The sequence below is a fragment of the Mauremys mutica genome, chromosome 12 (assembly GCF_020497125.1).
Source record: "Mauremys mutica isolate MM-2020 ecotype Southern chromosome 12, ASM2049712v1, whole genome shotgun sequence".
NCBI classification, from domain to species: domain Eukaryota; kingdom Metazoa; phylum Chordata; order Testudines; family Geoemydidae; genus Mauremys; species Mauremys mutica.
Genome location: NC_059083.1, coordinates 34,787,779 through 34,815,530, shown reverse-complemented (window position 1 = coordinate 34,815,530; position 27,752 = coordinate 34,787,779). Strand labels below are relative to the sequence as shown.

General features: G+C 45.2%; 1 protein-coding gene across 1 annotated transcript; it reads right to left on the bottom strand.

The window, feature by feature from the left end:
• Positions 1–1,140: 1,140 nt before the first annotated feature.
• LOC123345267 (butyrophilin subfamily 1 member A1-like) lies at positions 1,141–18,654 on the bottom strand. The gene is made up of 6 exons (XM_044982017.1): positions 18,291–18,654; positions 14,425–14,706; positions 10,392–10,496; positions 8,604–8,624; positions 6,932–6,958; positions 1,141–4,004 (listed from the first exon to the last, which is right to left on the bottom strand). Exons 1-6 carry the CDS (start codon positions 18,652–18,654, stop codon positions 3,481–3,483), a joined length of 1,323 nt encoding a protein of 440 aa, XP_044837952.1. The 3' UTR covers positions 1,141–3,480.
• Positions 18,655–27,752: the final 9,098 nt, after the last annotated feature.

Here is a 27,752-nt window from a genome sequence, read left to right as displayed (position 1 = left end):
GGCTACATTCTGCACTCAGTGAAGTCAAAGGGAGATTTGTAACAAAATAAATCCTTATAGTTGGAATAAAGGAAGAAACATACGGCTACAAACCCAACCACCATTCATATTGTTTCCTGTCTGTTGTCACTGCAGTTTTCTACCTCTGACTGAACTTTTTGCTTCTGATACTTTCACAGGGGAGAGGAGGAAGGAGTCTAAGTAAAATGAGAATCAATCAGAATTATCCTGTGCTCATTTTAAAATCAGCAGTCATGAAATATGTGCCCCCAGTTAAGCACCTGTTATGGAGTGTTGCTGAATATGGATGGAATTAATTGTTGAATCCAGGTGGTCAGAATCCTCCATGAGATTAGCTGACGAGGCAGGCATGTCTCCGCTTCTAATCTGATATGGGTTTTGTGTATGTTCACTAAATGATCTGCAGTAACACCTGCGTGATTTGTATTACACACTGCCTTTTTATCCTGTGATCAAGTCACCGTTGCCTGGTATCTTTGTGGCCATTGCTGTGGAAGGGTGGCTAATGGGTGTTTTTTTATGGGGTGTGGCTACACTTATAATAATGCTACAGTGGCACCGTCCCACTGCTGTAGCACTTCAGTGTAGACACAACCTATGCTGTTGGGTGGGATTCTCCCATTGGCATAGGTAATCCACCTCCCCGAGAGGCAATATCTACATCAATGGAAGAAGTCTTCTGTCAACCTAGCACTGTCCACGTGGGGACTTAGGTCAGGTTAACAATGTCTGTCAAGGCGGATTCCCCACTCTGGCACGTCGAGTGCAGCAGGTCGGGGTCTGCAAGGATTTTAAAAATTAATACTGGCCTCTCCAGGCTTATATTAAACTCCCAAGGTTACAGCTTCTCTCTGAGCTTGGATGGGTAGATGCTGCCACCACCCAAGTGCAAAAAAAAACCCCCTTTTGACCCAGGAAGGCACACTTGGGAATTCCTCCCTGTGGGGCACCCTCAAGCCCTTTCACTCCTCCTCCAGGGAAGAGCTGAGAAAGAAAACCAGGGAAATCAGCTGTTGTCACCAGCTAATTAAACAACATATACAAACCCCTCAGGACACCAAAAAACTCAATCCTGTTCTTAAAAAAGGTAAATTTTATTAAAAACAAGTAAGAAAGAAAATACATCTGGAACTTAGGCTCCTGCTAGATTTAAAAAGAGCAAATATAATAATTAAGCATCAAGAATGGTTTTCTTAAGATCCAGCTGAAAGGTTACAAGCAAAACAAAAGCACCTGGGGTTAGCACAGAGACATCCACACGCCTTACAGAAATAAAAGAGATTAAATCTAATCGCGTCTTCCTAGACAATTCCTGATCTACTTACATATCTGAGGTTTCAAATGAGTAGTTCTAGGTATGATTTGATGATTTTTCAATCCAGGGTGATGCCTGGTTATTCAATGGAGAAACTGCCCTCCTGACAATGTTCTGGAGCTGGGAATGTGCTTTTCAATTTCCACTTGTCTCGGTGTCTTTCCATTAACTGGGATAGTTCACCACTGGTCTCTCCTCGGGCTGGACACTGGATCGTTACTTGAGGCCAGTTCCATGTACACAACTGGATTTGAAGGTGCCCCTCCCCACTCTGCTATAAGGTGTAGCTAAAGTTGCAGCACAAATCGTAATCCCAGTTTTCTTAGATAATTTTTTCATATCTTAGCTCTACTACACGTGATCTTAGCTCCTCTACACAAATACATAAACTCATAACCCACAGGCTGTCTTCATAGCTGACAATGACCAGCAGAGTCAAAACATTACAAGCTTTTGTAAAAGACCTTGCTGAATATAGTTTTACAGTACTGACACTGTATGCAATCACTTGATTTAACTGATTGGGGACAGGGGGTTTTAAACCTATTCATCCCTCAGGGTGGCTGACTCTGATTGTCACAACAGGTGCCTGTGTCAACATTTTTATTTATTTATTTTTTAACCAGATGATATCCTCAGAGTTTCTTCAATTTCTGTGAGCATTTTGCTGCTGTTTACAACCCCATCCTTCCTCATCACTAGAATCAGTATATTTTTCTGTAGCCCAAGAACAGTACCATCCTTTTCATTTGATTTCCTTTACGAGCTGCCGATCCAGGCAAGTAAAGCAATCGACAAGTTGTGTAACTTTAAATATGTTGTTAGCCCCACTGAATTTAATAGGGCTACTCACAGGCTTGAAGTTAAGCATGTGCTTAAGTGCTTTGCTGGATCAAAGACTAAGAGAACAAACAGGACAAGGATTAAGAATAGTAAAGATTCCCTGAGAGCAGCACAATGTGTATTCTCTGTAACTAGGTCTAGTTGAAAAATTTCCATCAAAACTGGTTTTTGACAGAAAATTAAGCTTCTGAATACATGAATTGTTCCACAGAGAGTAAGAAAAATTTCAACTTTTGGTTGAAAACTGAGAAATTTGTGGTTGAAAATTTTCAGTTTTTGCATGTTTCAAGTTTTGGATGAAAAGTCAAAAATTTCTATGGAACATTCAACCAAAACATTTGTTCTTCATTTTAATTTTTTTTTTTTTTTGCAGGGTGGGGTGGGGGAGAGCAGAGAGGAACATTTTCCAAACAGCTCTACCATAACTCTTTCAGAGGAAAGATGGTGTCTTTTCTGGGTTTGAACAGTGCACAACATAATGTGGTCCCATCATTGCTGGGGCTTTTGGGCATTGGTCTTTTATGAATTAGACAGAATGGATGACTGCAGGAACTTGATCAAATCGTGAACCCAGAAAAGTACGATCATAGCACTTATATTGATACATAAATCACAAGAATCATAACATCAAACAGAAGGAAACTGATCACGACTCCTCGTAGGGAATGTCTACACTACAAAATTAAGTAGGCCTAACTCTGTCAGCATACAGCTGCCGCAGTAATTACGTGGCTTATGCGTGTCTACACTTTGCTTCTTGTGTCAGCGGTGCGCGTCCTCACTGGGAGCGCTTGTATTGGTTGTACTGTCACTGGGGGGCATTGTAAGCCGGCTTCTGAAAGCTAGTAAGACTCAGCGTGTCTCCACTGACCCTGCGTCGATCGAACTACATCGACTTTCACTCTGCACCTCTCATGGAAGTGGAGTTATTAAATCGCTGTGGCAGGACAGTTATTATAGTTCCCTAGTCAGGTCGACGTCAGCTACCTTGCATCAACCTAACTCTGTAGCATAGACTAGGCCTCAGGCTCTTGTCAGACTGTCAAGAGAGCAGCTGCGACCCTAATGGGGAAGCAGACCCTTCCTCACCCCCACCTTACTCCCCCAGAATTGCAGCTGAAATAATAAAGTAGACAGAAGAGCAGAAAATACATCCATTATTTCAAAAATGTCTTCATTTACAGGGAATTAGTACAAAGTTAAAAGAGGAGCTATGAGTGATCTTTATAAACTGAATGAAAGATCTCCTAAGTTGATGAGAACACATTTGAGTGAGTCCAGGTGGAATAACGTACCCTTTCTCACAGATACACTCTGAGCTGGGCTCCTGCACCCCCAACCCGGAAGAAAGGGAAGATTTTCTCGCCAGTAAAAGAGGCCGAGCGGAAAGCATAGAACGGTTCCACATTATCAGCATCGAAAAATTCCACCAGCCCCGCTTCGTAGTCCAGAGAAACCCGAATCTTGTCAGGTTTCCTAGTTAGGGAAAGGCGGGTGGTAGGGCTAGTGAGAGCCCAGAACTCACCCCACCACTGTCGCTCTACAGCCCAGATCCCCTCCTCAGGATTAAGGTTCACTACTCCTTCCTTCCTTCTCACAGACTCTCTGGCCACCCCCACAGCCCAGCCTCCTTTGCTCCCAACTTCCACCCCCCAGTAATGTCTCCCAGAGGTGAATCCCTCACAGGCCAGCACACAGGGAGAATAACGAAATCCCTCATGGTTGGCGAGCAGCTTCTCGTCTGCGCCTTCCAGTCTGACTCTTTTCCAATCCTCCGACAACCTGAGGTAGGGATTTGCTGCGTCTGGATCCAGGGTCACCCTCTCTGGAGAGAGTAAGAGAATCAGAGTGTTAGAGACAGAGCTCAGCCCTGAGGGAGGCTTTGATCGTGTCAGTTACAGAAGCTGTCCCAGCTGGAGAGTGAATCAATTTCTCTCCTTTCTCTTGATTGTATATCTGAGAAAATGGACGGCTGGATGATGAATAGATTTTAATTAATATTTTTAAATGATCACAAATGTTATCCAATCTTTTCATTTGCCAAAAAACAATTTTTGGATACATTAAAAAAAAAACAATTTTGAGCATTTTTTTAAATAAAAAACATGAAAAAAATCCTCATAAAATCCTAAAAAGAAAAATGTTAAATACTTCAAAAGGAAAGCATTTTAAAAACATTTTTTGCAAAAAACTTTTTTTCCCCTCTTCCATTTTCCAACCAGGAGAGATCTGCCACTGTTCACACTTCTGCTTTCTCTGACGCTGAGCTCAGGGATCATTGCTGGATCCCCTCAGATAAGAGCAGGGGAAAGAACAGTATGATTATGCTGGGGGGGGCGGGGGGAAGAGAGAGAGAGCATGTGTGTGTGTGGTTGGTCCTGAATTAAGACGAAAAAAGAACCAAAGACCTCCTTAAAGCCAGTGGGTGGGCTGAGCTCACTGTTACCATCCATGGGAGGTGCAATCAAGCCCCTTTACGTAGTAAGAACACCTGGAAACAAGGAAGGCCAGAAATGTAGGACAGAGCTAAGTTTCATGGTGTGAGGGGTTTCCTTTGTGGCAGATGTAGGGGCTAGGGGTTTGGGTTTGCAGTGTGTGTATTACAGGGAGAAAGCCAGAGATGCAGTTGTAAGAGTGACCCTGAGAGGGCGCAGAGAGACCAGAGCCCCCCATTCCACCAAGGGACACTCAGCGTTACCACACCGAACTTTTAGGCACTTAGGAAATCACTGTGAAAACAATGGGAACCCCAAATCCTGAGTGAGGCGCCCAGGCTTCCTATGTGAATGGGGAAAGAGAGGCCCCTAAAGCTACATCGACATTGCACACCACTGGCAGTAGGATGCAGGGTACATGTACCCACACGCTGCAGGGAAAAGCAGGCTGTATTGACACTGTGGCATGTAGCTACACATTTCAGTGAAAGGCTCTGGCAGGGTGGGAGCAACGGGGAAAGCTCTGGCAGTGGAGAGCTGTCGGCGACTTCTCACTTCCTTCCCCCACCAGAGCCTTTCCCCACTGCTTGAGTCTTCCCTTGTGGTGGGGAAAGGCTCCAGCAGCTCCCTACAGAGGTGAAAGGCTCTGGCAGTGGGGAAGGTTTTGCTTGGGCATGTAGAGAGCCGTGTAGGGTACACAGCCCGCAGGGCACATGGGTGTCTTTACTTGCCTAAGCCGAGCCTCATCGTCTACATCTGCTATTTATACCCGTGCTAGGGGTGTGTGTAGCATAAGCATGGCCACAAGAATACTGTGCAGGGTAGATGCACTTTAAGGAGGGGATTCACAAAAGCCAGCACGCTAGACAGGGAGCTGCCTAAACTAACTCGTGGGAGGGGTGTGTGCTAAGCCCCACCCCGCTCATGCCTAAGTCTGGACAGTTGCTTGTGATCCATGAACCTGGGGGATGCAGGCAGCTGAATGCCTGTCCTGTCTGAGCTGGTAGATGTGCTCGGAGGCTGACTAGTTCTACACAAAACAGTGGGGGTGAGGAAAAATGCACATTCCCTTATAACCTTTAGTCCAGTGATTAGGGTGCTCACCTGGGCTCTAGGAGACCCCTAACTCTGCCTGCTCAAGAGAAGGGAATAAAACAGGGATCTCCCATCTCTCAGGTAAGTGCTCCGGCCAACCGTGCAGGAACCCCGGGGAGTGGAGGGCATGGGAGGACATCAAGCTCGCCTCTTTCTGTGGTCCCGCCCTTGCGCCTCCTCTTTCCCTTGTGGCCCCACCCCTCTCCATGGCCCTGCCCCTGCTCCACCTCTTCCCCCCCCCCCCCCCGGGCCCTGCGCCTCTTGCTTCTCCTCTTTCCCTTGTGGCCCCACCCCTCTCCGTGGCCCCAAGTCCCTGCTCCTTCTCTTCCCCCTGTGGCCCCGCACCTCTCTGTTGCCCCCACTCCCTGTTCCTCCTCTTCCCCCAAAGTCCCACCCCCATGCCACCAGAGATGGGCCATTATAAGAGCTCCCTATGGAGCCTGAGCCGCTGTGGGTGAGTACCCTAAGCACTGGCTACACTGAGTACAGTGGCCTCTGAGCTGCCTACCAGACTGGGCCCCACAGACAAAATAGGCCGTCGTCCCTGGCTTCTGGCTCACATGGGGGTTTGGGGGGGAGATAGGCACCTGGTGCCTAGAGGGAGGCAGCGACGTGCCTGCCCAGAGGCAGAAACGTAGGCCCTTGGTGCCTACATTTCTACACTGAAAGTCCCTGAGTTGAGACACCTCCATTCAGGTGGCAGCCAGGCAGGGGTTTTGTGGATCCCAGTGATGCCTTAAACTGAGAATTAGGTGCCTTAGTCTGGGTTTGTGGATCTGGGCCAGAACTCCCTGGGCACGCAGCTTGCTGGTGTGCCAGACCAAGGGATTTCTGAGCCAGGAAACTGCCTGCACCAAAATGGCTGATGAAAGTCAGTGCTGATAGATGCAAAGTACTGCACACTGGAAACCGTAATCCCAGCAAAATGTTGGGGTCCAAATTACCAGTTGACACCCAAGATAGAGACCTTGGAGTCACTGTGGATAGTTCTCTGACATAGGGTTGCTAACCCTCCAGGATTTTCCTGGAGTCTCCAGGAACTAAAGTTTCATCTTTAATTAAAGATTATGTCATGTGATGAAATCTCCAGAAATACGTCCAACCAAAATGGACTCTGAAAACTTCTGCTCGGTGTGCAGCAACAGCCAAAAAAGCGAACAGAATGTTAGGAACCCTTCAGGGGATGGGATTTGGGCTTTGATAAAATATGAACATTTATTACCTGCTTCTGTAAGGCAGTCTCTCCACCCTGCAATCAAGAAGAAGAAATGAGAACTCCTCTGAATGAACATTGAATTAGGAGGCAGCGATATTATACAGAATGAAATGTGGGGAGTGGAAAGGGGGAAACAGTTATAAGTAAATCTGGTCAAAAATGTGTTTGAACATTTTTCCTGCGAAAAATAAATATTGAATTGAAATGGTAATTTGTGGAGGAAAAATGATGATTGTTATGGTGAAAAAAAACCCTACTTTTTCTGTGGGGAAATGTTAAAAAAATATGTAAATCAACATTTAGAAATGAGACAATTTGTGTTTCCATTTCAAATTAAAATATCAGTTTTCAGATAATTTTTCCATTTAAACAAACAAAACCTTACTTTGCGCTGAAATGTCAATTTAAAATGACAATTTTCATTTTTTAAAACTTTTTGGTTCCATTATTATTATTTTTTTGGAAACTAATTTTCAAAGAGCAAAAATGTCCAGCACATCTTCCAAACATCTCTAGTTATAAGTTCTAGTAAAAAGGTACCATGAAATAATGTCAGAAACACGTATATCGCACATGAGCAGTTCTCTTTCAAAGGCTACACATTTAATGGGGAGGAGAGGGATAGCTCAGTGGTTTGAGCATTGGCCTGCTAAACCCAGAGTTGTGAGCTCAATCCTTGAGGAAACCACTTAGGAATCTGGGGCAAAAACTGGTCCTGCTAGTGAAGGCAGGGGGCTGGACTCAATGACCTTTTGAGGTCCCTTCCAGTTCTAGGAGATTGGTAATCTCCAATTATTTATTTATTTATTTTATAATAATGAGTTTACAGAAGTTTCCAATAACTAATATTTATTTCTATATTATCATCATACTTAGCCAGGAGATAACTTTAGTATATCTTTAAAAGAAAAACAAACAACCCCTTTTATTAAAGGTCTAATGCTTCACTCACTGATGTCCATGGCAAATCCTCAATTGTACCCTATGGACCCAATTCCAAATCTCATGAGAGAGAAGGAAAAGACCCTGGCTTTGTATCCAACCCACTTGGAGAAGGTCTGAACCCATTATGATTATTTCCAAAGATTTGAAATAACAACAGGAAATAAAGTTACTAATATTAATATTTTGATAACATGCTTTAAGCATTTATTGTATCTTTGAGTTCTAGAAATATAAACTTTCCATCTTCAGCGCCTCATGTCCTTAGAAAGTAAAGGTTCAGGCACATGCAAAATTTTGGCATGCGCTTACATCCCAATTGCCTTCAATGGGACAAAAATGCATGCCTAAAGTTAAGCATGGGGTTAAGGGCTGCCCTGAATAGGGAGACACTTAAATACTTGCATAAAACTTTGCTGAATCAGGCCCTTAGATGTTCCCTTCATTGTATATGTTGCATCTCATGCTTTTATTATATTAGATTGTCAGTACCAAGTTTAAGGCTGATGGGTCATTTCTATTCAACATTCATGGTTTTAGTCACATAAAAAAAAAGTTGTAAGTTTTCTTTCAATGTGAAATTCCACATATTTAATATTAACCCACCCTGCAACACCCCTTAAAAATTAAATTAAAAACCAAATGAAATTAACCCCCCCCCAAAAAACAAGCAACATCCCCCCAAACAAGGATACAGCTGTGAGCAAAAGATTGTGAAAGAAGAGAGAACACTTACTACGTTCTGCAGCCTTCTTCTCTAAAAAAAATAAGCAGAAATAAATAAATTATTATTATTATTATTATTATTACATTTCTTTTCTCCAGGGATACACAGTAAAACAGGGGTCGGCAACCTTTCAGAAGTGCTGTGCCAAGTCTTCATTTATTCACTATAATTTAAGGTTTCGTGTGCCAGTAATACATTGTAACATTTTTAGAAGGTCTCTTTCTCTAAGTCTATAATATATAACTAAACTATTGCTGTGTGTAAAGTAAATAAGGTTTTAAAAATGTTTAAGAAGCTTCATTTAAGATTAAATTAAAATGCAGAGCCCTCCGGACCAATGGCTAGGACCTGGGCAGTCCGAATGCCACTGAAAATCAGCTTGTGTGCCACCTTCGGCACGCGTGCTATAGGTTGCCTACCCCTGCAGTAAAAAGACTATGCCCTTTATGGTCAAAAATTTACCCATGGGTTTTCAAACCTCCCCCAGGGACTGCACTGGGGTACGCTGGCAGAGTGGCCAAACAAGGTGTCTATGTGTCCACTACATGGAAGATAAAGTGACTCTGCTCCGAATGCAAACAGGCATGTGCAAAAGGTGAGGCAGAACCAGAATGGGGTCCCAGATCTCTTGGCTCCAGGCCCCACAAAACCGGTGCACAGTGAAAATGGTCATTGATTGGGTTCCTGAGTTTTAACATGCCCAGCATGACACACCCTGTTCCTGATTTTCAGAGGAGCTCAGCATCTACAGTAACCTTTGACTTCAGCTGGAACTGGGATTCCTCAGATCTTAAAACTAGGCTCCAGGAGTCTCAGGGTGTGTCTTCATTACAGAGTTAACTTGAATGATTGGCACTTGGGTCTGAGCATCTAGGTTAGCCTGGACCAGGTTTGTGGCCGCTCTGCAAACACATACTCAGAAAGTTATTGTGTCTTCACTACTGTCACATTCACCCTTGTGCAGTACTAGGACTTCTGGGGTCATATCCCAGGGTTCTTTGGGCTACGCTAAGCTGAGCCATTCTATGATTCTTTTCCAGTGATTTTTGGGAGAACTTGTCCTTCTGGGCACCCGGGGGAATTATGGGAAGGAACTGGAGGACCATCAGAATTCTAGTGATTTAGCCTGAGCCCTCACTGTATTACCAGCCTGAGTGAAAGCACAGCCCCAGCTGTGTGAGCTAGCCTGGGTGGATAGGACCACTGAACTCAGGCCAGAGGGCTGTGTGTGTGTGAATGGAAGATGGGGCTAGGAGCAACATCTGAGCGAAAGCCAGGGCTAATTCTGAAGTCAAGACATACCCTTACATTCATTACACAAAAATAGAGGCAATTCAAATCAGTGATGACGTGACAATTTGGGCCTTATCCATGTTGCATATTTCCACTTTATATAACTGTATTTTGGTTCTGCATTCTAGATCTCAGCTACAAAATCCAATAGACTAAATTTTAAGTTTCTCCTTTGTTTTGTTTTTAAGAAATGGTAAAAGAAAAAAATGGAGCTTGGATGAACATCCCCATATTTAGGATGCTGTAAATTGGGAACCCTTTGTTCAAATCACTTCCAATTTTGCAGAACAAAAATCACTCTAGGGCTATAATTTTTGTGTGCTGATATCACTGTTTTGGGATTTTAGAGAGGGGAACAAAAAACAGACTTTGCAATAATTTGAAAATAAAGTAACAACCTTAACTATGGAGTCATCACCATCACTATATAACATTAAAACATCTTTTTATTTATTTATTACAAGAATGTCTCTTTATAGTTTATTTCCTAATTTAATGTATTACCTTTTGTTTTCAAGCGATAAATTAAGAGGCCAATAAAAAAACCCTGAATAACCAAGATCGTGCACAAAATGGCGATCCAGGGAGATTTCTTCGGGAAAAAAAGTTCTGGAAAAAAAAATTGAATTGGCATTATTTTGGAAGCAAGGACAAAGGTCAAATGGTTTTTATTACAAATATATACATGTACAGCAGAACTTGGGTGAGACGAGGAATCAGAGATGGCCCTGTTTACACATAAAAAAGTGATCAGAAACGGACTTAGAAATGGTTCTAGCCAAGATAATTTTAACAGTGATATATGGTATCAGTGAGTAAGTTGGCTTGGCTTGATTCACTGCTGAGATATTGTTCAATGCTGTGATATCACATATAATAATTCATTATAGTTGAAGTGAACAGTTTTTGATAAACAACTCATGAGATAAAAATTACCCACACAGAAAACTTTGCTAACACATATTAATGGTTCAGGGTCATGATTTACAGGACACTCATGGGGATAAATTAAAGCTTTCCTCTTTCTATGCTTAAAGATTTTGTATGATGTGAAGGATCTTTGTTTAAAAAAAATCCCTGTGATGTAATACTGAGGGATAATAACAAATAACTTCTTGCATCCGAAGAAGTGGGTATTCACCCACGAAAGCTCATGCTGCAAAACGTCTGTTAGTCTATAAGGTGCCACAGGATTCTTTGCTGCTTTAACAAATAACTTTGCTCTAATATAGAACTTTTCATCGGCAGATAAAGAACTTTACAACCTTAACATTACTTTTCAAAGATTCCAGTGGAGAGAGTTCCTTAGTTTTAGTTTGTTTGAAGGTACACTGGAAAGGATCCCTGTTCTAGAGTAATCTGCTCATCCAAGTATACTTATTAGACTTCAGAAGCAGCAAAGAATCCTGTGGCACCTTATAGACTAACAGACGTTTTGCAGCATGAGCTTTCGTGGGTGAATACCCACTTCTTCGGATGCAAGAAGTTATTTGTTATTATCCCTCAGTATTACATCACAGGGATTTTTTTTAAACAAAGATGCAAGAAGTGGGTATTCACCCACGAAAGCTCATGCTGCAAAACGTCTGTTAGTCTATAAGGTGCCACAGGATTCTTTGCTGCTTCTACAGAACCAGACTAACACGGCTACCCCTCTGATACTTATTAGACTTCAGCAGGGCTGTCCCACTGAAATAAACAGGGGCAGTTCACACCTCTCAGAGCTATTGTTTCAGGCTCTCTTCAGACACAGGCAGGCACCAGTGCATTCATTACACTGAAATCACATTTTGAAGGTTTAATTCAGAACCATACATGTTAGAGTGGTGTTTTTTAAAATGTAACTTTAGATGCTGGAAAACAGGTGTGGCAAATAGACAGCAACATTATCATAATACACCAGGGAACGTGACTGTGGATTGAGGGCTGGCAGTCAGTTTCACCCAGACTATCCAGCAAATAGTTAAGAATAACAAATACATTCTTAGAAATCAGGACAGTTCATGAAAGATTCAATTCCCTTAGACTGTTTAAATTGGCAATTAACAATTTTTCTGACCAGTTAAACTGGTTTTATTCTGTACACAGAGATGGGAAACCACACCTCTCCCCATCCTCCTGTAGTGGAGTGGCTGCCCCACTCCAGCAGAATAGGGGTTAAAGGCAGCCCTGGAGAAGGATGCAGCTGGGATAAGGAGTGAGAGCAGCTGAGGGCGTAGCTGACCACAGGTGTGGCCAGCTCAATCAGGGTCCAGCTGGCCCTGATAAGAGGGCTGGGGGGCAGGAGCTGGAGGAGTCCAACTCCAGCCTTGCAGTGGGAAGGACCTGGCTGCCTGGGAGCACAGGGTACCTGGAGCAGAGCACTGCTGGGGAAGGGCAAGAGAAGCGGAGGAGCTCCAGCCTGGCAACTCCCCAGGCTGAGGCCTTAGTAAAGGCCTAAGCAGGTACTGGGGCTGCAGAGGGGCAGCCCGGGGAGAGGCAGAGGGTCCAACCGCCTTGCCAATGATGAGTGGCCATTACAGACTGCAGAGAAAAGGGGGCTAGATGACAACTGGCAGTAGCCACTGAGGCAAGGGAATGGGTTCCCCTAGGAGGAAGACCCAGAGTGTGGGGCAGCACCCCAAGGTAAGGGGCACAGGGGTCCAGGAGGGACACAGGGCCTGCGGCAGGCGAGACACTGGCCAGCAGGGGGTGCGCCAAGAGCTGGAATTGAGCTAATTCCTGAGGTAACCAGCAGGAGGCACTGTGGTGGTGAGCGTTCACTCTGCTACGGCTCCATTTTGTCAAAAAAACAGTCTGCCTCACCTACTGCTCCTTGTACAGACTGGAAATGCTGCTCTACCTGCCATAATCACTGTGTGTCAGTGGCACCCATCTACCAGACACATATCCACTCTTAGTGAATCCACACCACACAATCTGTGTAAGCTGTTTGCATGGATTAAACCTGAAGGCACCTGAATGCACCATTAATATAGTCTTACAAGTTCTTCTCCTTGGATTGACAACCCTGTTCAGTCTTTCAAGACATGCTTTAATGTCATTGAAGGGCCAAAATCCATGTGCTGTTTATGTAAAAACCTGATACAGGCTACGTCAGCCCTGTGTCTAGGTCAGTGTATATTCCTCTGCAAGAGGAGGTTGCCATGCTCTCCCCACACACCAACCTTGAGTTCATGGAAGAGGTTAAAGCATGTCAGTATGAGATATGACCTCCTCCCTTCTCCCGCCCAGATACCAGTGTCTGCCTTTAGAAACACAAATGAGCAACAAGAAAGACAATTTCTATTGCCATGTACTTTTCAATGTCTTTTTCCTTTAACCCCCAGGTATGTACCTGTTGGACAATCAGAACGGCTACTTCATTCCTATGACCCCAAATCAGTATAAAATATATATGTTGAATTCTAATTTTCTTTAAACACTGTATAAAGTGTAACACCTGTGTACTAATTGTATGTTACTTGTTAACTTGAATACATAATGTCTCTGCCCATGGTATCTTTAGACTACTGGCTACTGTGCTTATCTTGTCTTGCTGCTAGATCTATCTAGGGGCTTGGGACCACCCACCCTGTCACTTCCTTCCACCCATGGGGGGGGGGGGGAAATCTATATAATTCATTGTAATCAATTGTTTGGCAGTGTCTCTGAGCCTGATAAGCAAAGTGACACTCCAACAGCGCTGTGCATAATAAACCCACGTGCTTGATTCTACACAGTGTCCATTTTGTTCAGTCATTAGCTTTGTGCTGTAGTTTCTTTGGCGGGGAGCTGTGGCAAAGAGCCAGAGAGTTTGCCCTCTGCCTTAATCTCTCTAAGGAGAGTGAATTATTGGAGCAGAGCTGCTCCCAGGAAACAAGGCCGTGGTGTCGGAGCTGAAATTTCTGACAGAGGGTTTCACCTGCATGCTGTTTGTGACCATCTCATTTCAAGGACTGATGTATGTGGTGCAGCATGTTTTATTTATGCTAAGAATATCACCAAGGTAGAGTCTGGGTGATCTCTCCTCCAATGGGCAACAAACCTGTGAGGCCGTGAAATCTGCTACTGTTCAGCTGTGGGGAGACAATATCTTGGGAAGGAATTAGGCACAATAAGAACAGCCATAATGTGTCAGACCAAAGGTCCATCTAGCCCAGTATCCTGTCTGTCAACAGTGGCGAATGCCAGGTGCCCCAGCGGGAATGAACAGAACAGGTGATCATCAAATGATCCATCCCTTGTCGCCCATTCCCAGCTTCTGGCAAAGAGAGGCTAGGGACACCATCCCTGTCCTTCCTGGCCTATCATTGATGGACCTGTCCTCCATGAACTTATCTAGTTCTTTTTTGAACTGTGTTATAGTCTTGGCCTTCACAACATCCTCTGTTTGAATATTTATGTACCATTCAATCACTATTCATTTGCATATATGATAATGCTTAGTGGCTGTTTCTAAGGTAGTTTTCATTGGTATAGACACATTTTAACATTGTTAGCCAATTGCAGGTGTGTGCGTGTTGATGGTCACATTATGGCTTGGACGGCAACTGACCTGCTATATAAACTCCTGATTCCTTTTCTTGTTTGAGGAGAGTGCTCCTAATGGAACAGGAGATGTTCTGGTTTGAGGTTTCTGTTATGATTACAGAAGTTTCTGTTTCAAACAGGCCATTAGCCCCTTGGAATTTTCTTTCAGACAGCAACGGTACATGTCGTCCAGTGAGCTCTCTCCAGAAAACCTCAGGCTCTGGGTACCACCCAGCGGATCGGCACACCACTCGGATCCCTCCATCCTGATAACCCTCAACAGAGAGGAGAGGAGCAGCACCTAGAGCTGGAGGAGAGTGGAATAAAACTGTTTCAATTTTATATTCTGCTGTGGTGTTGTAGCCGTGTCGGCTGCAGGATATGAGAGACACAAGGCGGGCGAGGTAATACTTTTATTGCACCAACTTCCATTGTGGAGAGAGACAAGCTTTTGAGCTTACACAGAGCTCTTCTTCAAGTCTGGGAAACTAACCCAGAGTGTCACAGGTAAATACAAGATGGAACACTCTGAATTAGGTTCCCAGACTTGAAGAAGAGCTCTGTGCAAACTAGAAAGCTTGGCTCTCTCCCCAACAGAAGTTGGTCCAGTAAGAGATATTACCTGGCCCAACTTGTCTCTTTAACATTAGAACTTATATCAATATTCAGCATAAGGAGTAAGTATTTAAACCTTCAGCACAACAAATGCATGGGAATGCTCAACAGAAGCAGAATTGAAAGCCAAAGTGACTTGGGAAGAAGCTCAGATTGAAGCAATAAACCAACAAAGATGCAAGGCAGCGGTGAAGGCCCTCTGTGCCACATGGCATAAAGTGCATACGTTAAGTTAGTTAAAAAGGCACCTGTCTGGCTTAGGGGGACAGGGTTAGAACAGGACAGGTAGCTGGATCAGCACTAACTGGCTCGCTAAAAGTAAAAGCGAGGATGCCACAACATGGGTTTCATTGCCAGCTGCTCCAGCGGGTATGTTCCCAAGGTGGTGAAAGCTGCTCTGAAGCCTGGGCCCTGGCATTCTCACTTCTAGTTTTAGCGAGCTAGCTACAGGATGGTTAGCATGGGCATATCTACATGAGGTACTATCCACACCCCTGGCTGCAATGCAGACAGCCCCTTAGTTTCATCCACTGTTGCTGACAGATGCTCAGGATGTGCTGAGAGAGCAGTGAACAAACACCTGCTCTTGGATGGTGACAAACTAATGGGAGCCATTAGGCCACTTATTGATGGCCACTCTTTTGAAAGAGTAGGGTGCCAGGCAGAGACAACCTATGCTTGCCAATAGGGGGAGGGCAGAGTGAGGGCAGCCGGCTTCAGCAGTGTTACTGAACATGCTCAGTCTGTGTGAGCATGCTCAATACAAGCCAAGTAGCAAATTGGGGGGGGAAAGAGATGCGACCCCACATGCCCCACCCCGCACGCGTCGTCTCTGATGCCAGTCCCTCTTCCACAAAGAAATCAGACCTCTCTTCATAACGGGAGTCTTAGGATATTCACAACCTTATCCATCAGTGCCCACTTTCAACTCCATTGTAGAGGGTAAATTGCTGAGAAAGTGCTGAGGAAACATTTACAGTCACATCACGATTTCACAATTTCCCGAGATCTGTAGCAGCTGAGCATGAGACCGGTGATGGAAAAAGTGCTGGTATCTGTGACTGAATCTCTTTTAATGACGTATTCAGGAAGGCGTCCTGCAGATTTCAATAGATCTCTCAGTGGCCTCTATGATCAGGGACCACGGCTCATCTCTGCTGCTTCTCATGGGTAACCTGGTTCCTATAGTGTAGTTCAATCATTTTCTTCCTGCCTAATGAAAGCAACCTATGCCCGGGGTTCTCAATCTTTCTCTCTGAGGCCCCGTCTACAAACATGCTATAAAAACTCCACGACCCACCTCTGCCAAACCAACTGTTTTTCTGCATATAAAAGCCAGAGCCAGGGTTAGGGGGTATCAAGCAGGGCAATTACCCAGGGTCCCACTCCACACGGGGCGCCGCGACACTCAGTTCCTCAGGTTTTAGCTTCAGGCTCATACAGTGGGACTTCAGTTTTCTGCCCTGGGCCCCAGCAAATCTAATGCCGGCCCCGTTTGGTGGTCCCCCTGAAACCTGCTCATGGCCCCCGCAGGGAGCCCTGGCCCCCTGTTTGAGAACCACTGACCTAGACAATTAAACTCTTTTTGCCTCACCTGATTCAAGGCTTGAGCCAAAACTTACTGAAGATATTACACCCGGCTTCAAAGACATTGGAAAACCTCCAGTTGATTTCTATGGGCTTTAGATCAGGCCCTCACCATGTACGTAAAGCAGTGGACTTGACTGTGATATGAGATATTTTGATTAAGAGATGCACCATTACTTTGCTTTTTACATCCGTCTGCACATCTCCTTTTCACTGAATGATTATTCGGCTGCCTTTCTGCTGTCTCAGTTTCCAGCAGCATTTGGGACACAGAGAAAACTGGGTCTGGCTGAATAAGTGAAAGGCTAACACAGTGCTGATTGACCTGGACAAGTCTTTGGAGGAACTGGGCCTTGTGGTGTGAGGCTCATGCTGGCTCCTTTGCTGTCCCTGGGTTCTCAAGATATAGCAACTCTCTCATGGCTAGTGTGACGTTATTGATATAAATTGGGACCATATAGAACATGGGTTGCAACCAAGGTCCTGTAGTGGCACCAAATCTTAGGTAAAGGGGGTCATCTAAGGTGTCTAAGACCAGGTTCTGGGTTGCTGGTTAGGATTATGCTGTCTGTATGTCTGTGTATCATTTTGTAGTTGAAGTTATAAGTATTGGCTCTGTACTGTCTGTATTTTGTATTGTGCTCTGCTTCTGGGAAATATCCCAGACAAGCTGGTGTTAGCCCTGCCTAGCTGGCTTGATGGCCCATTAAGGACCATCAGCTACACAATTGACCCATGGAGAGAAGGCAGACACGCCTTGTGACTCAGCAAAGTATGCAGGGACTTGCCCATGTGACTCCAGACTCCATTTTGCTGTAATTTTCCACAGTGAGGACAAAGAGATTCTTACACCTGGAAAAGTCTATATAAGGCTGATGCATCATCTCCATCTTGTCTTCAATCCTGCTTCTGACCTCTGGAGGGACTTTGCTACAAACTGAAGCTCTACACAAGGGACTGAATGACCCATCCCAGCGGGGGATGTATTCCAGAGACTTAATTTGAACCTGCAGTTTACTCCATCACTGCTGCAAGCCTGAACTAAGAACTTTGCCATTACTGTATGTAATTGATTCCATTTAACCAATTCTACCTCTCATCTCTACCTTTTTCCCTTTGTAAATAAACCTTTAGATTTTAGATTCTAAAGGATTGGCAACAGCGTGATTTGTGGGTAAGATCTGGTGTGTATATTGACCTGGGTCTGGGGCTTGGTCCTTTGGGATCGAGGGAACCTTTTTCTTTTATTGGGGTGTTGGTTTTCATAACCATTCATCCCCAGGACGAGTGCACTGGTGGTGATGCTGGGAGACTGGAGTGTCTAAGGAAATTGCTTGTGTGACTTGTGGTTAGCCAGTGGGGTGAGACCAAAGTCCTTTTTGTCTGGCTGGTTTGGTTTGCCTTAGAGGTGGAAAAACCCCAGCCTGGGGCTGTGACTGCCCTGTTTGAGCAATTGGTCCTGATTTGGCACTCTCAGTTGGGTCCCGCCAGAATCGCTCCGTCACAGCTAGCCACCCAGGAGGATGTACCTCTTCCTCTCTTACGTGAGCAAAAACAGTAGAAAAAATACCTTAAATTTAGAAACACACATGCCAAAAGCTTCCAGCTTATTTGGTACTGAGTTCCAAATGAGAAAAAAAGAACAAGCAAATGCTATTGCTAAAGAAAATACAAGCACAAGCTACTGACCTGCCACCTTCAATTCCATATGGGCATCTTCATAAAAGGAAGTTGACTCAAAATAGCACGTGTATCGTCCCTCATCTGTGGGTCTGATATTATGTAACCTCAGGGCGACACTTCCATTTCTGATGCCGTCTTTGAGAAACTCTGTCCTTCCTTTATATTCTGGCATCTGAAATTCAGTCTGATCCTTTCCATCACGATAGCGATGCACAAGAAAAGAGTCATCTGACCGGAACCATCTCACGTCCATGTTCTCAGCACTCATCGGGGGAGACAAGTGACAGGGTAACACAATGTCCTCACCCACAATAGCAATGACAGGTTGACCCGGTCCGATGACTGTGAACTGGGCTGTGAAAAGTACCATGCCACAAGGAAAATAAACTTTAACAAATTGAGAATATCACATTGCCTCTATATAACATGACACGCCCACATCTTGAATACGGCGTGCAGATCTGGTCACCCCATCTCAAAAAAAGATACATTGAAATCAGAAAAGGTACAGAAAAGATCAATAACAATGATTAGGAGTATGGAACAGCTTCTGCATGAGGAGAGATTAATATGACTGGGACTTTTCAGCTTGGAAAAGGGACAACTAAGGGGGCATATGATTGAGTCTATAAAATCATGACTAGTGTGGAGAAAGTAAATAAGGAAGCATTCTTTAGTCCAGGGGTCGGCAACATTTCAGAAGTGCTGAGCCGAGTCTTCATTTATTCGCTCTAACTTAAGGTTTCGCGCACAGTCATACATTTTAACCTTTTTAGAAGGTCTCTTTCTGTAAGTCTATAATATATAACTAAACCATTGTATGTAAAGTAAACAAGGTTTTCAAAATGTTTAAGAAGCTTCATTTAAAATTAAATTAAAATGCTGATCTTATGCAGCCAGCCTGCTCAACTCGCTGCCAGCCTGGGGTTCTGTTCACCTAGGCCGGCAGCGGGCTGAGCAGGGCCTGCAGCCAGGACCCCAGACCGGGTGGGGGGGGGGAAGGTTTCAGGGATCAGGGCAGAGGGCTGGGGGGGGGGTTCAGGGCAGAAGTCTGGGTGTGGGGGGGTGAAGGGTCAGGGCAGAGGGATGGGGCTGTGGGGGGGGTTCAGGGCAGAAGGATGGGGCTGTGGGGATGCAGGGCAGAAGGATGGGTGTGTGCGGGGGTGGGAGGGTTCAGGGCAGAGGACCTAGGAGTGTAGGGGGTGCAGGGCAGAGGACCTAGGAGTGTAGGGGGTGCAGGGCAGAGGGATGGGGCTGTGGGGATGCAGGGCAGAAAGATGTGTGGGAGGGTTCAAAGGTCATGGCAGAGGGCTGGGGGTATGGGGGGTACAGGGCAGAATGCTGAGTGTGTGTGTGTGGGGGCGGGGGATCAGGGCAGAGGGCTGGGGTGTTCGGCTCGTAGGGGTGCGCCCACCCCTGCCCTGAGCGGCTCATGGCAGGGGGCTGGAAGGGATGTGCCCTGTTCCACCCCCTTCCCCAAGGCCACCTCCCTACCTCTCTCTGTCTCCTCTGGGGAGCTGTGTACATGCTGCCACTCTTCCCCCTCCCCATCACTAGGGCCATCAGCTGATTGGCGCAGGGAAGGAGAGGGGGCGGGGCAGGAAAGCACCACGCTGGGGGAAGAAGCGGGGGAGGGGGAAGCTTGGCTGCTGCAGAACCAAGCTTCTGCCTCCTGCCCCTGCAGGGGAGAGCGGTGGGCGGGGGCGCTGAGTGGGGCTGGGGGCCAGGACCACAGCAGGCAGCTGCATGCCGCTCAAAATCAGCTCGCCTGCCGTGTTTGGCACGTGTACCGTAGGTTGCCGACCCCTGCTTTAGTCCTTCCCATAACACAAAAACTAGGGGTCATCAAATGAAGATAATATGCAGCAGGTTTAAAATAAACAAAAGGAAGTGTTTCTTCACAACATGCACAGTCAACCTGTGGAACTCTTTGCCAGAGGATGTTGTGAAGGCCAAGACTATAACAGGGTTCAGAAAAGAACTAGATAAGTTCATGGAGGACAGGTCCATCAATGGCTATTAGCCAGGATGGGCAGGAATGGTGTCCCTAGCTTCTGTTTGCCAGAAGCTGAGAATGGGCAACAGGGGATGGATCAGTTGGTGATTGCCTGTTTTATTCATTCCCTCTGGGGCATTTGGCTTTGGCCGCTGTTGGAAGACAGGATACGGGACTAGATGTACCTTTGGTTTGACCCATTATGGCCATTCTTATGTTCTTAAGGTGATCGATAAAAAAATATAAATGATTACATTTGATCAGAGCTGGCCTCATATTATATGAGCTTGGTTTCTGATTCAAGCTAAATTTTCAATCCTTTCTAAAATTTACATATAGTAGAACCTCAGAGTTATGAGCACCAGAGTTACAAACTGACCTGTCAACCACACACCTCATTTGGAACCAGAAGTACACAATCAGGCAGCAGAGACACCCCGCAACTTCTCACCCCACCCCCGCAAAGAAAAGAAAAGAAAAAGGCAGCAAATACAGTACAGTGCTGTGTTAAATGTAAACTATTACAAAAGGGGAAAATTTATAAAAAAAAGATTTAACAAGGTAAGGAAACTGCTTCTGTGCTTGTTTCATTTCAGTTAAGATGGTTAAAAGCAGCATTTTTCTTCAAAGCTGTGTTAAGTCAATGTTCAGCTGTAAACTTTTGAAAGAACCACCATAACGTTTTGTTCAGAGTTACGAACAACCTCCGTTCCCCAGGGGTTCACAACTCTGAGCTTCTACTGTACATAGTCAACTTGGAACTAGCCATGGCTCTTTAGGGCTTGGTGCTAATTGGTGCTCATTTTCTCAAGTGGTTTCCTAGTTTCATTTCCCCCACAATGACCTGTCCTTAAAATTTCAACCAGTTGTATAATGGCTTTTCTGCAGAGACAGAAAAAAAAATAGGAGGGAGGATCCACTCAAAACTTATATCACTGGGTTTCAAGAGTTGAAACCAGAGGTGAAAGTAAGCCGGTATGGGCCCTTTAAATTGCCACAAGAGCCCCGCTGCTGGAGCCCCCGGGTAGTGGAGGCGGCCAGGAGCAAGCTGTTGACAATTTAAAGTGCTGGGGGCTCCGCTGCAATAGCAGCGGCTGGGAGCCTCTGGCCCTTTAAATCACTGCCGGAGCCCCGCCGCTGCTACCCCAGGGCTCTGTCAGTGGGGCTCGGGTAGCGATTTAAAGGGCCCAGGGCGGTAGTGGCAGCCAGAGCCCCAGGCCCTTTAAACAGCCACCAGGGTAGTGGCAGCAGCCAGGAGCCCTCGGGGCTCCTTCAGGAATTTAAAGGGCCCAGGGCTCCCAGCCACCACTACTGCAGCCGGAGCCCCCGCCTCTTCCCGTCAAGGCCACACCCCTTCCGGTTGAGGCCCCGCCCCTGCTCAGGACTCCAGCGTACTGATAAGTCCTTTAAGTTACTTTCACCCCTGGTTGAAACCAAAATATTAAAATGATGTTAGTTTGTTTTTGACTCTGCAATCTGAGCCAAGTGTGGTTTGCAGTCACTTGATAGCACCGAGTAGACTCAAACTCAGCTGGCCCTCAGGAACTGGTGGTGAACGCACTGCGGCTATTCCTCAACTTAGTTGGTAGTTGCACTCATGAGACAGCAGCAGATGATGTGGAGGAGGTGGGTGTCCATCTACTTAGATTTCTCCCCCCAGGCTATGGTAGCTGTACTCCAGAGGAGCATGAATGAATTGTCAGCTAGGTAAGTATTATTGTCCTCATTTTCCAAATGGGCAAAGAGAGGCTCCGAGAGACTGGTTTAGCAAATATTTCCTTCTGATGGAATTTCTTTGTTCCGTCGGGGGACCTAGGTACTCTCATCGCTGTACCTCCAATGTTCTGTGCTGGAATTATTTTGATTCTGTTTTTGCAGCTGCTCTACTTACAGGGAAAATATGCAGTACAGGTTAAAAAATTTCTGCTAGAAAGAACGACCAGCTTTTCAAATATTTTTAAGTCATGTATGTATTTTTAAGAGGGGAAAAATGGAAGATTTGCCATTGCATTTGTCTAGAAATTTATGCCCTAGATTACTCATCCAATCTGAACACATATAATTTTCTCTGCCCTCTGCAGGTGGCTACAGACACATCACAGCATCTAATCCTCCTCTAGCAAAATTTCACATTTTCTCATACCAGAGAGAAAACAAGAGGAACTTTTCAATCAGTGCACCTTAGTCTTCTTTGACAAGCACTGCTATTTTGTGTGTTCAGAATAACTCAGCACCAAATTCTTCCCCAAGTACCATTACAGAGCTACCACACAATTTCATGTACTGGCATCCCGGGTGCAGGGGGCAACAGAGCAGGCATAACATAACATAAGAATGGCCAGACTGGGTCAGACCAAAGCTCCATCTAGCCCAGTGTCCTGTCTTCTGACAGTGGCCAGTGCCAGGTGCCCCAGAGGGAATGAACAGAACAGGTGATCATCAAGTGATCCATGCCCTGCTGCCCACTCCCAGCCTCTGGCTACTAGCCATTGAAGGACCTGTCCTCCATGAACTTATCTCGTTTGGGTTGGGGTTTTTTTTTTGTTTGTTTTTTGTTTTTTCCTTCTTCTAAAAACCCTGTTAGTGTCTTCAGGTTGTGTGATGATGTATGGGCATGAAGAAGCACCATAACTATTTGTTTCTTGGTGTTTTGAATTGTGCACTTTGGTCTTAATTTTGGTAATAATTTTGCTGCAGCTGATGAATTAAAATAAAATAAATAAATAAATAAATAAAAATCAGGGAATGTTCCAGGCATCCCTCAATAAAAGGCTGGTGATTTCAGTGAAGATCAGAAAACCATAAAGGGAAATGGGATGGCATCTGGCACATGATTTCTCCTAGGCTTTGATCAAGTGGTAGAATTAAGTAGGCTAACGTGATGTTCTTTTTCCGATACTTGTAATGTTGTTGTATAATTTTGTCCCTATATGCACCTTAACAGCTAAGCAATGGAATAAGTAATGGGTGTGTGTGTGTCAGGGGAAAACAATGAATGAATGGTATTGCCTACCTGACACCATGTTGTGAATCGGTAAATTAATGAAGAAAACGATGAAACCAGGCAGAGAGACTCTTGCTGTGGAGCCATGGTGGAGAGACGATAATTTCATTTTCATTGTAACTTGATGAAGACAAAATGAGAATAAACAGAGTGTGCATAATAAGGATTATGTTATAACTAAATAAATCTTGTGCAGCACGTAAACAGCTCATTGGACACACGGATATGGAAATCCTGATTCAAATGTCCTGACGTTTTTATAGCACTGTCATCAACTGCATCTCCCCACAGTTGCTTAGCAAGGAACCTTAACAATGCTTGATGCAGTAGAACCAGGAGTTAGTGAAGCACTATGGCCCACATCCGCAAAGGTCCTGAGATGCATTAATCCCAGATTTAGGTTTAGAGTCCCTGGAGTGGCAGGACCGGACTTGGTTTCCCACCTCCCAGGTAGGTGCCCTAATCATTGGGCTACAGAATCTTTTTCTATGGCCCAATGACTATTTATTTATCGGAAGTGGAACAGCTTCACTAGCTGAGGTTGAGGGAGCTCTATGTCAGCCCAGCTGACTGCTCAAACCACTGGGCTAAAAGTTATAAAATGGACTCCTCCTCCGGCCATTTTGTGTGGCTTAATGCAGGCGCCTAATGGATTCTTCAGAAGAACTGAGGTAGGCATGTACCCCACATGACTCCAGGAGAAAAAGTTCCCAGTCATGGATTTTAAGCAGAGACAGGCACCTCCCTGTAGCCCAGTGCAGCCAATGATTTTAGTTTATTATCCATTTATTGCGTAATGCTACGATTAATCAACATGTCATATTATATATTCATTAAATAGAGTTAATTTGTAGGATTATAGAAGTATAAGAATGATCAGTATTTAGAGGGAATCATGTATTAGATACAAGTAAGACAAACTGAAATGCAAGAACCTGTGGGCTGGCCTGCAAGACTTTACCTTAGCTATTTTAGGCCTTGGAGATAAGAAATGCTCACATAAATAAATGACCAAGGAATAACCCGATGCCCCAAGATTATGGGAAAAGAGGTACCAAGTGGTAATAGCTGGAAGATTAATTTTAAATTATAAAAATGCTACAAAAGCATATCTGTCGCCAACATGCGTCTTTACCACAGAATACAGGTGGTGCATCAATGCTAATGCAAATAAAGAGAACCTACACATCTTATAGAATTCAGGGTCCCTTGTATTTCTAGGGGACACAGACCAATAAGGAAAAGAGGGTTGACACTTTCATATCCATGTGTAGAATGTAAGTATAGACAGAATAACATTCTAAAAAAGGGTGCCCAGGGCAGGGAAATTGAGTTTTCTATGAGTCTTCAGCAGGGACCATCCCCGTACTCATGATCAATCCATGAGAGAGCCATCAGACTAACTCCATCTAGGAGGATGTGAGTGTGATGGGTTGGATCTCAAAACCCTCCTTTGGGACTCCCACCTGATGTGCCAAGACTACATCTGAACCTGTTTTCCCTGGCAGCTTGGGACTTCAGTGCCCTGCCTGGTTTGAGCCAGACACGCTAGCCTGCTACACAGACCCAGGTCTGAACCACATTCCCCCAAAGCTGCAGGCTTATCTGAAAGCAGATTAAGAAGCGTTCCTGTCTCCAACACTCAGATGCCCACCTCCTAATGGGGTCCAAACCCCAAATAAATCCTTTTTACCCTGTATAAATCTTGTACAGGATAAGCTCATAAACTGTTTGCCCTCTATAACACTGATAGAGAGATAGGCATAGCTGTTTCCCCCCCCCCCCACCCCTGCAGGTATTAATACATACTCTAGCTTAATTAATAAGTAAAAAGTGATTTTAAACACAAAAAGTAGGATTTAAGTGGTTCCAAGTAATAACAGACAGAACAAAGTAAATTACCAGGCAAAATAAAATTAAACATGGAAGTCTAAGCCTAATACAGTAAGAAAACTGAATACAGATAAAAACCTCACCCTCAGAAATGTTTCAATAAACTTCTACCACAGACTGGACACCTTCCTAGTCTGGGCACAATCCTTTCCCCTGGTACAGCCCTTGTTCCAGCTCAGGTGGTAGCTAGAGGATTTCTCATGACTGCAGCCCCCTTTGTTCTGTTCCACCCCCTTATATAGCTTTTGCACAAGGCAGGAATCCTTTGTCCCTCTCTGGGTTCCCACCTCTCCTTCTAAATGGAAAAGCACCAGGTTAAAGATGAATTCCAGTTCAGGTGACATGTCACTGTCACTTCATTACCCACTTCATTACCCACTTGCCAGTACATAAGACTTCATTACCCACTTGCCAGTACACAGGTGTGCTGGAAGACTTACAAGTAAACAGAGCCATCTACAGTCAATTGTCCTGGCTAATGGGAGCCATCAAGATTCCAAACGACCATTAATGGCTCACACTTTGCATAAATACAATAGGCCCTCAGAGTTACATTTCATATTGCTAGTTTCAGATACAGGAATGATACATGCATACAAATAGGATGACCACACTCAGTAGATTATAAGCTATGTAATGATACCTTACAAGAAATCTTTTGCATGAAGCATATTCCAGTTACATTATATTCACACTCATTAGCATACTTTCATAAAAATCACATAGAGTGCAATGTTACAGTGAGTATGTCTGTAATTATAACTGGTGCATGGATACATTTAGGAATCGTATATGCTGTGACATTCATAACTTTGTTGACAACTGCTAAAAGATAGTGGACCTTGTACTTGTGATTGTATGTCTTACTTGCCTATGGTTTCACATGCTTCTATGAGTTCTACATCAAACAGAGATAGCTCTGTTGAACCTGAGACTGTAGCCATCCGAGCCAAACCCATGGTGGTATAATAAAATTAAGACTAAATAAAATAAAAGGCTACAGAATTGGTGTGCAACAAGTGGGGCCATAAAGAATATAGAAAACCAATGGAAAGGAAGGTCAGAGAAAATAGATCAAAAGTCGTAATGGACTAAAAGGGACACTTCCTGTATGCTGTCTTGCATTTTATGTTGTTTTGTTTGTCTGTCTATGTGATGTGGTAAGAACTGAGCTCAGGGAAAATTTGCGCATAGTACCAAAATAGGGAAATAGGAGTTGTGTGTGAGGGTCCCAGCACTCATGTACGGGTAGAAACCCTATCAGGCGTGGCAGAGTGAGTCAGGTGGTTTGGCGTCATTAATATAAACTCTCCAAACTTGTTAATAAGCTCCCCAAATTTTGGACTCCTCTGGACTACACCACCGACGGAGGATCAAGGAAAACTTAGTGGGGTACCTTGGTCCCCGCCACTCCTCTTGGTGCAGTGGCGTAGCAAGGACAGGAAAAGTGGATGGGCCCCAGCTTTTGGGTGGGGAATGACGGGGAACAGGGGTAAGGAAGGATCGGGGTGCAGGAGGGATCGAGTGCCCTAGGGAGGAGGGGCAGGAGGGAGGGGGGGGACCCACCTCCCTCAACTCCCTTACCTCTCAGCAGGCACCCAAAGATGAGGCTGCCTGCGGCACACATAGGGTGACCAGATGTCCCTGTAAAATCAGGACCATCCCGATATTTAGGTGTTTGTCCCGCGTCCTGACCAATCTTTGGTCGGGAGGCAATTGGTCCTGATATTTTGCTCTGCCGGCAGCACTCGTCTTTTTTTCCCTGCCCCCTTCTCTGCCAGCGACCCCCCCCCCCGCCCCGCCGCTGTGTCCCAATATTTTCTTCCTCTCATCTGGTCACCCGGGGCACACAGGCGGGGGGGGGGGGAGCAGCGCCCATGGAGCTCAAGCTCTGGGCCGTACCCCTCTCCTGACGGTGGCCAGGCACTGCTGCCCCAGTTTCTGGCTCCAGTGCTAGCCTGCCCCCACACCTGCCCCCATGAGGTACATGCCCCACGGAGCTAGTGCTGGAGCCGGCAGGAGGCGGACATGGCTGGGTTGATGTACGCTGGGTCGGGAGTCCCAGCTGTGGATTCTGGCGGGGAGAGTGGGGGGCGGGTGGGCTCTGGCCCCAATTTGGGTGGGCCTGGATGCTAAGCGGGTGGGCTGCGGCCCACTCAGGCCCACCTGTGGCTATGCTCCTGTCTGAGTATATTCCAGCTGTAAATGGCTGAAGGAGAAGTAAGGACAGTACCACTAGCCCTTCTCAGCAGAGGAAATCACTATGAAATATTTAATAGGAGCAAGGACGGGATGCCTTCTACTATTTTTCTAAGGGACGCATGGAACAGAATAAAATATCCATTCAGACATTTGTTGTCACAGACCCACAAACGCCCTTGGAGGCCTTTGTGTGAAACTACATTAAAACCCATGCGGGAGGGTTAGTGAGAAAACCAAGTAATGGAGTTCTTTGGGCACACACAGATCCATGGAATTTAAATGTGTTCCCTCTGAGAAGGAATTCTTTATTAAAAAAAGAAGAAAAAAAACCTCAAGAGGTGACAGGAATAGCCATGGATTGTGTACATGTGGC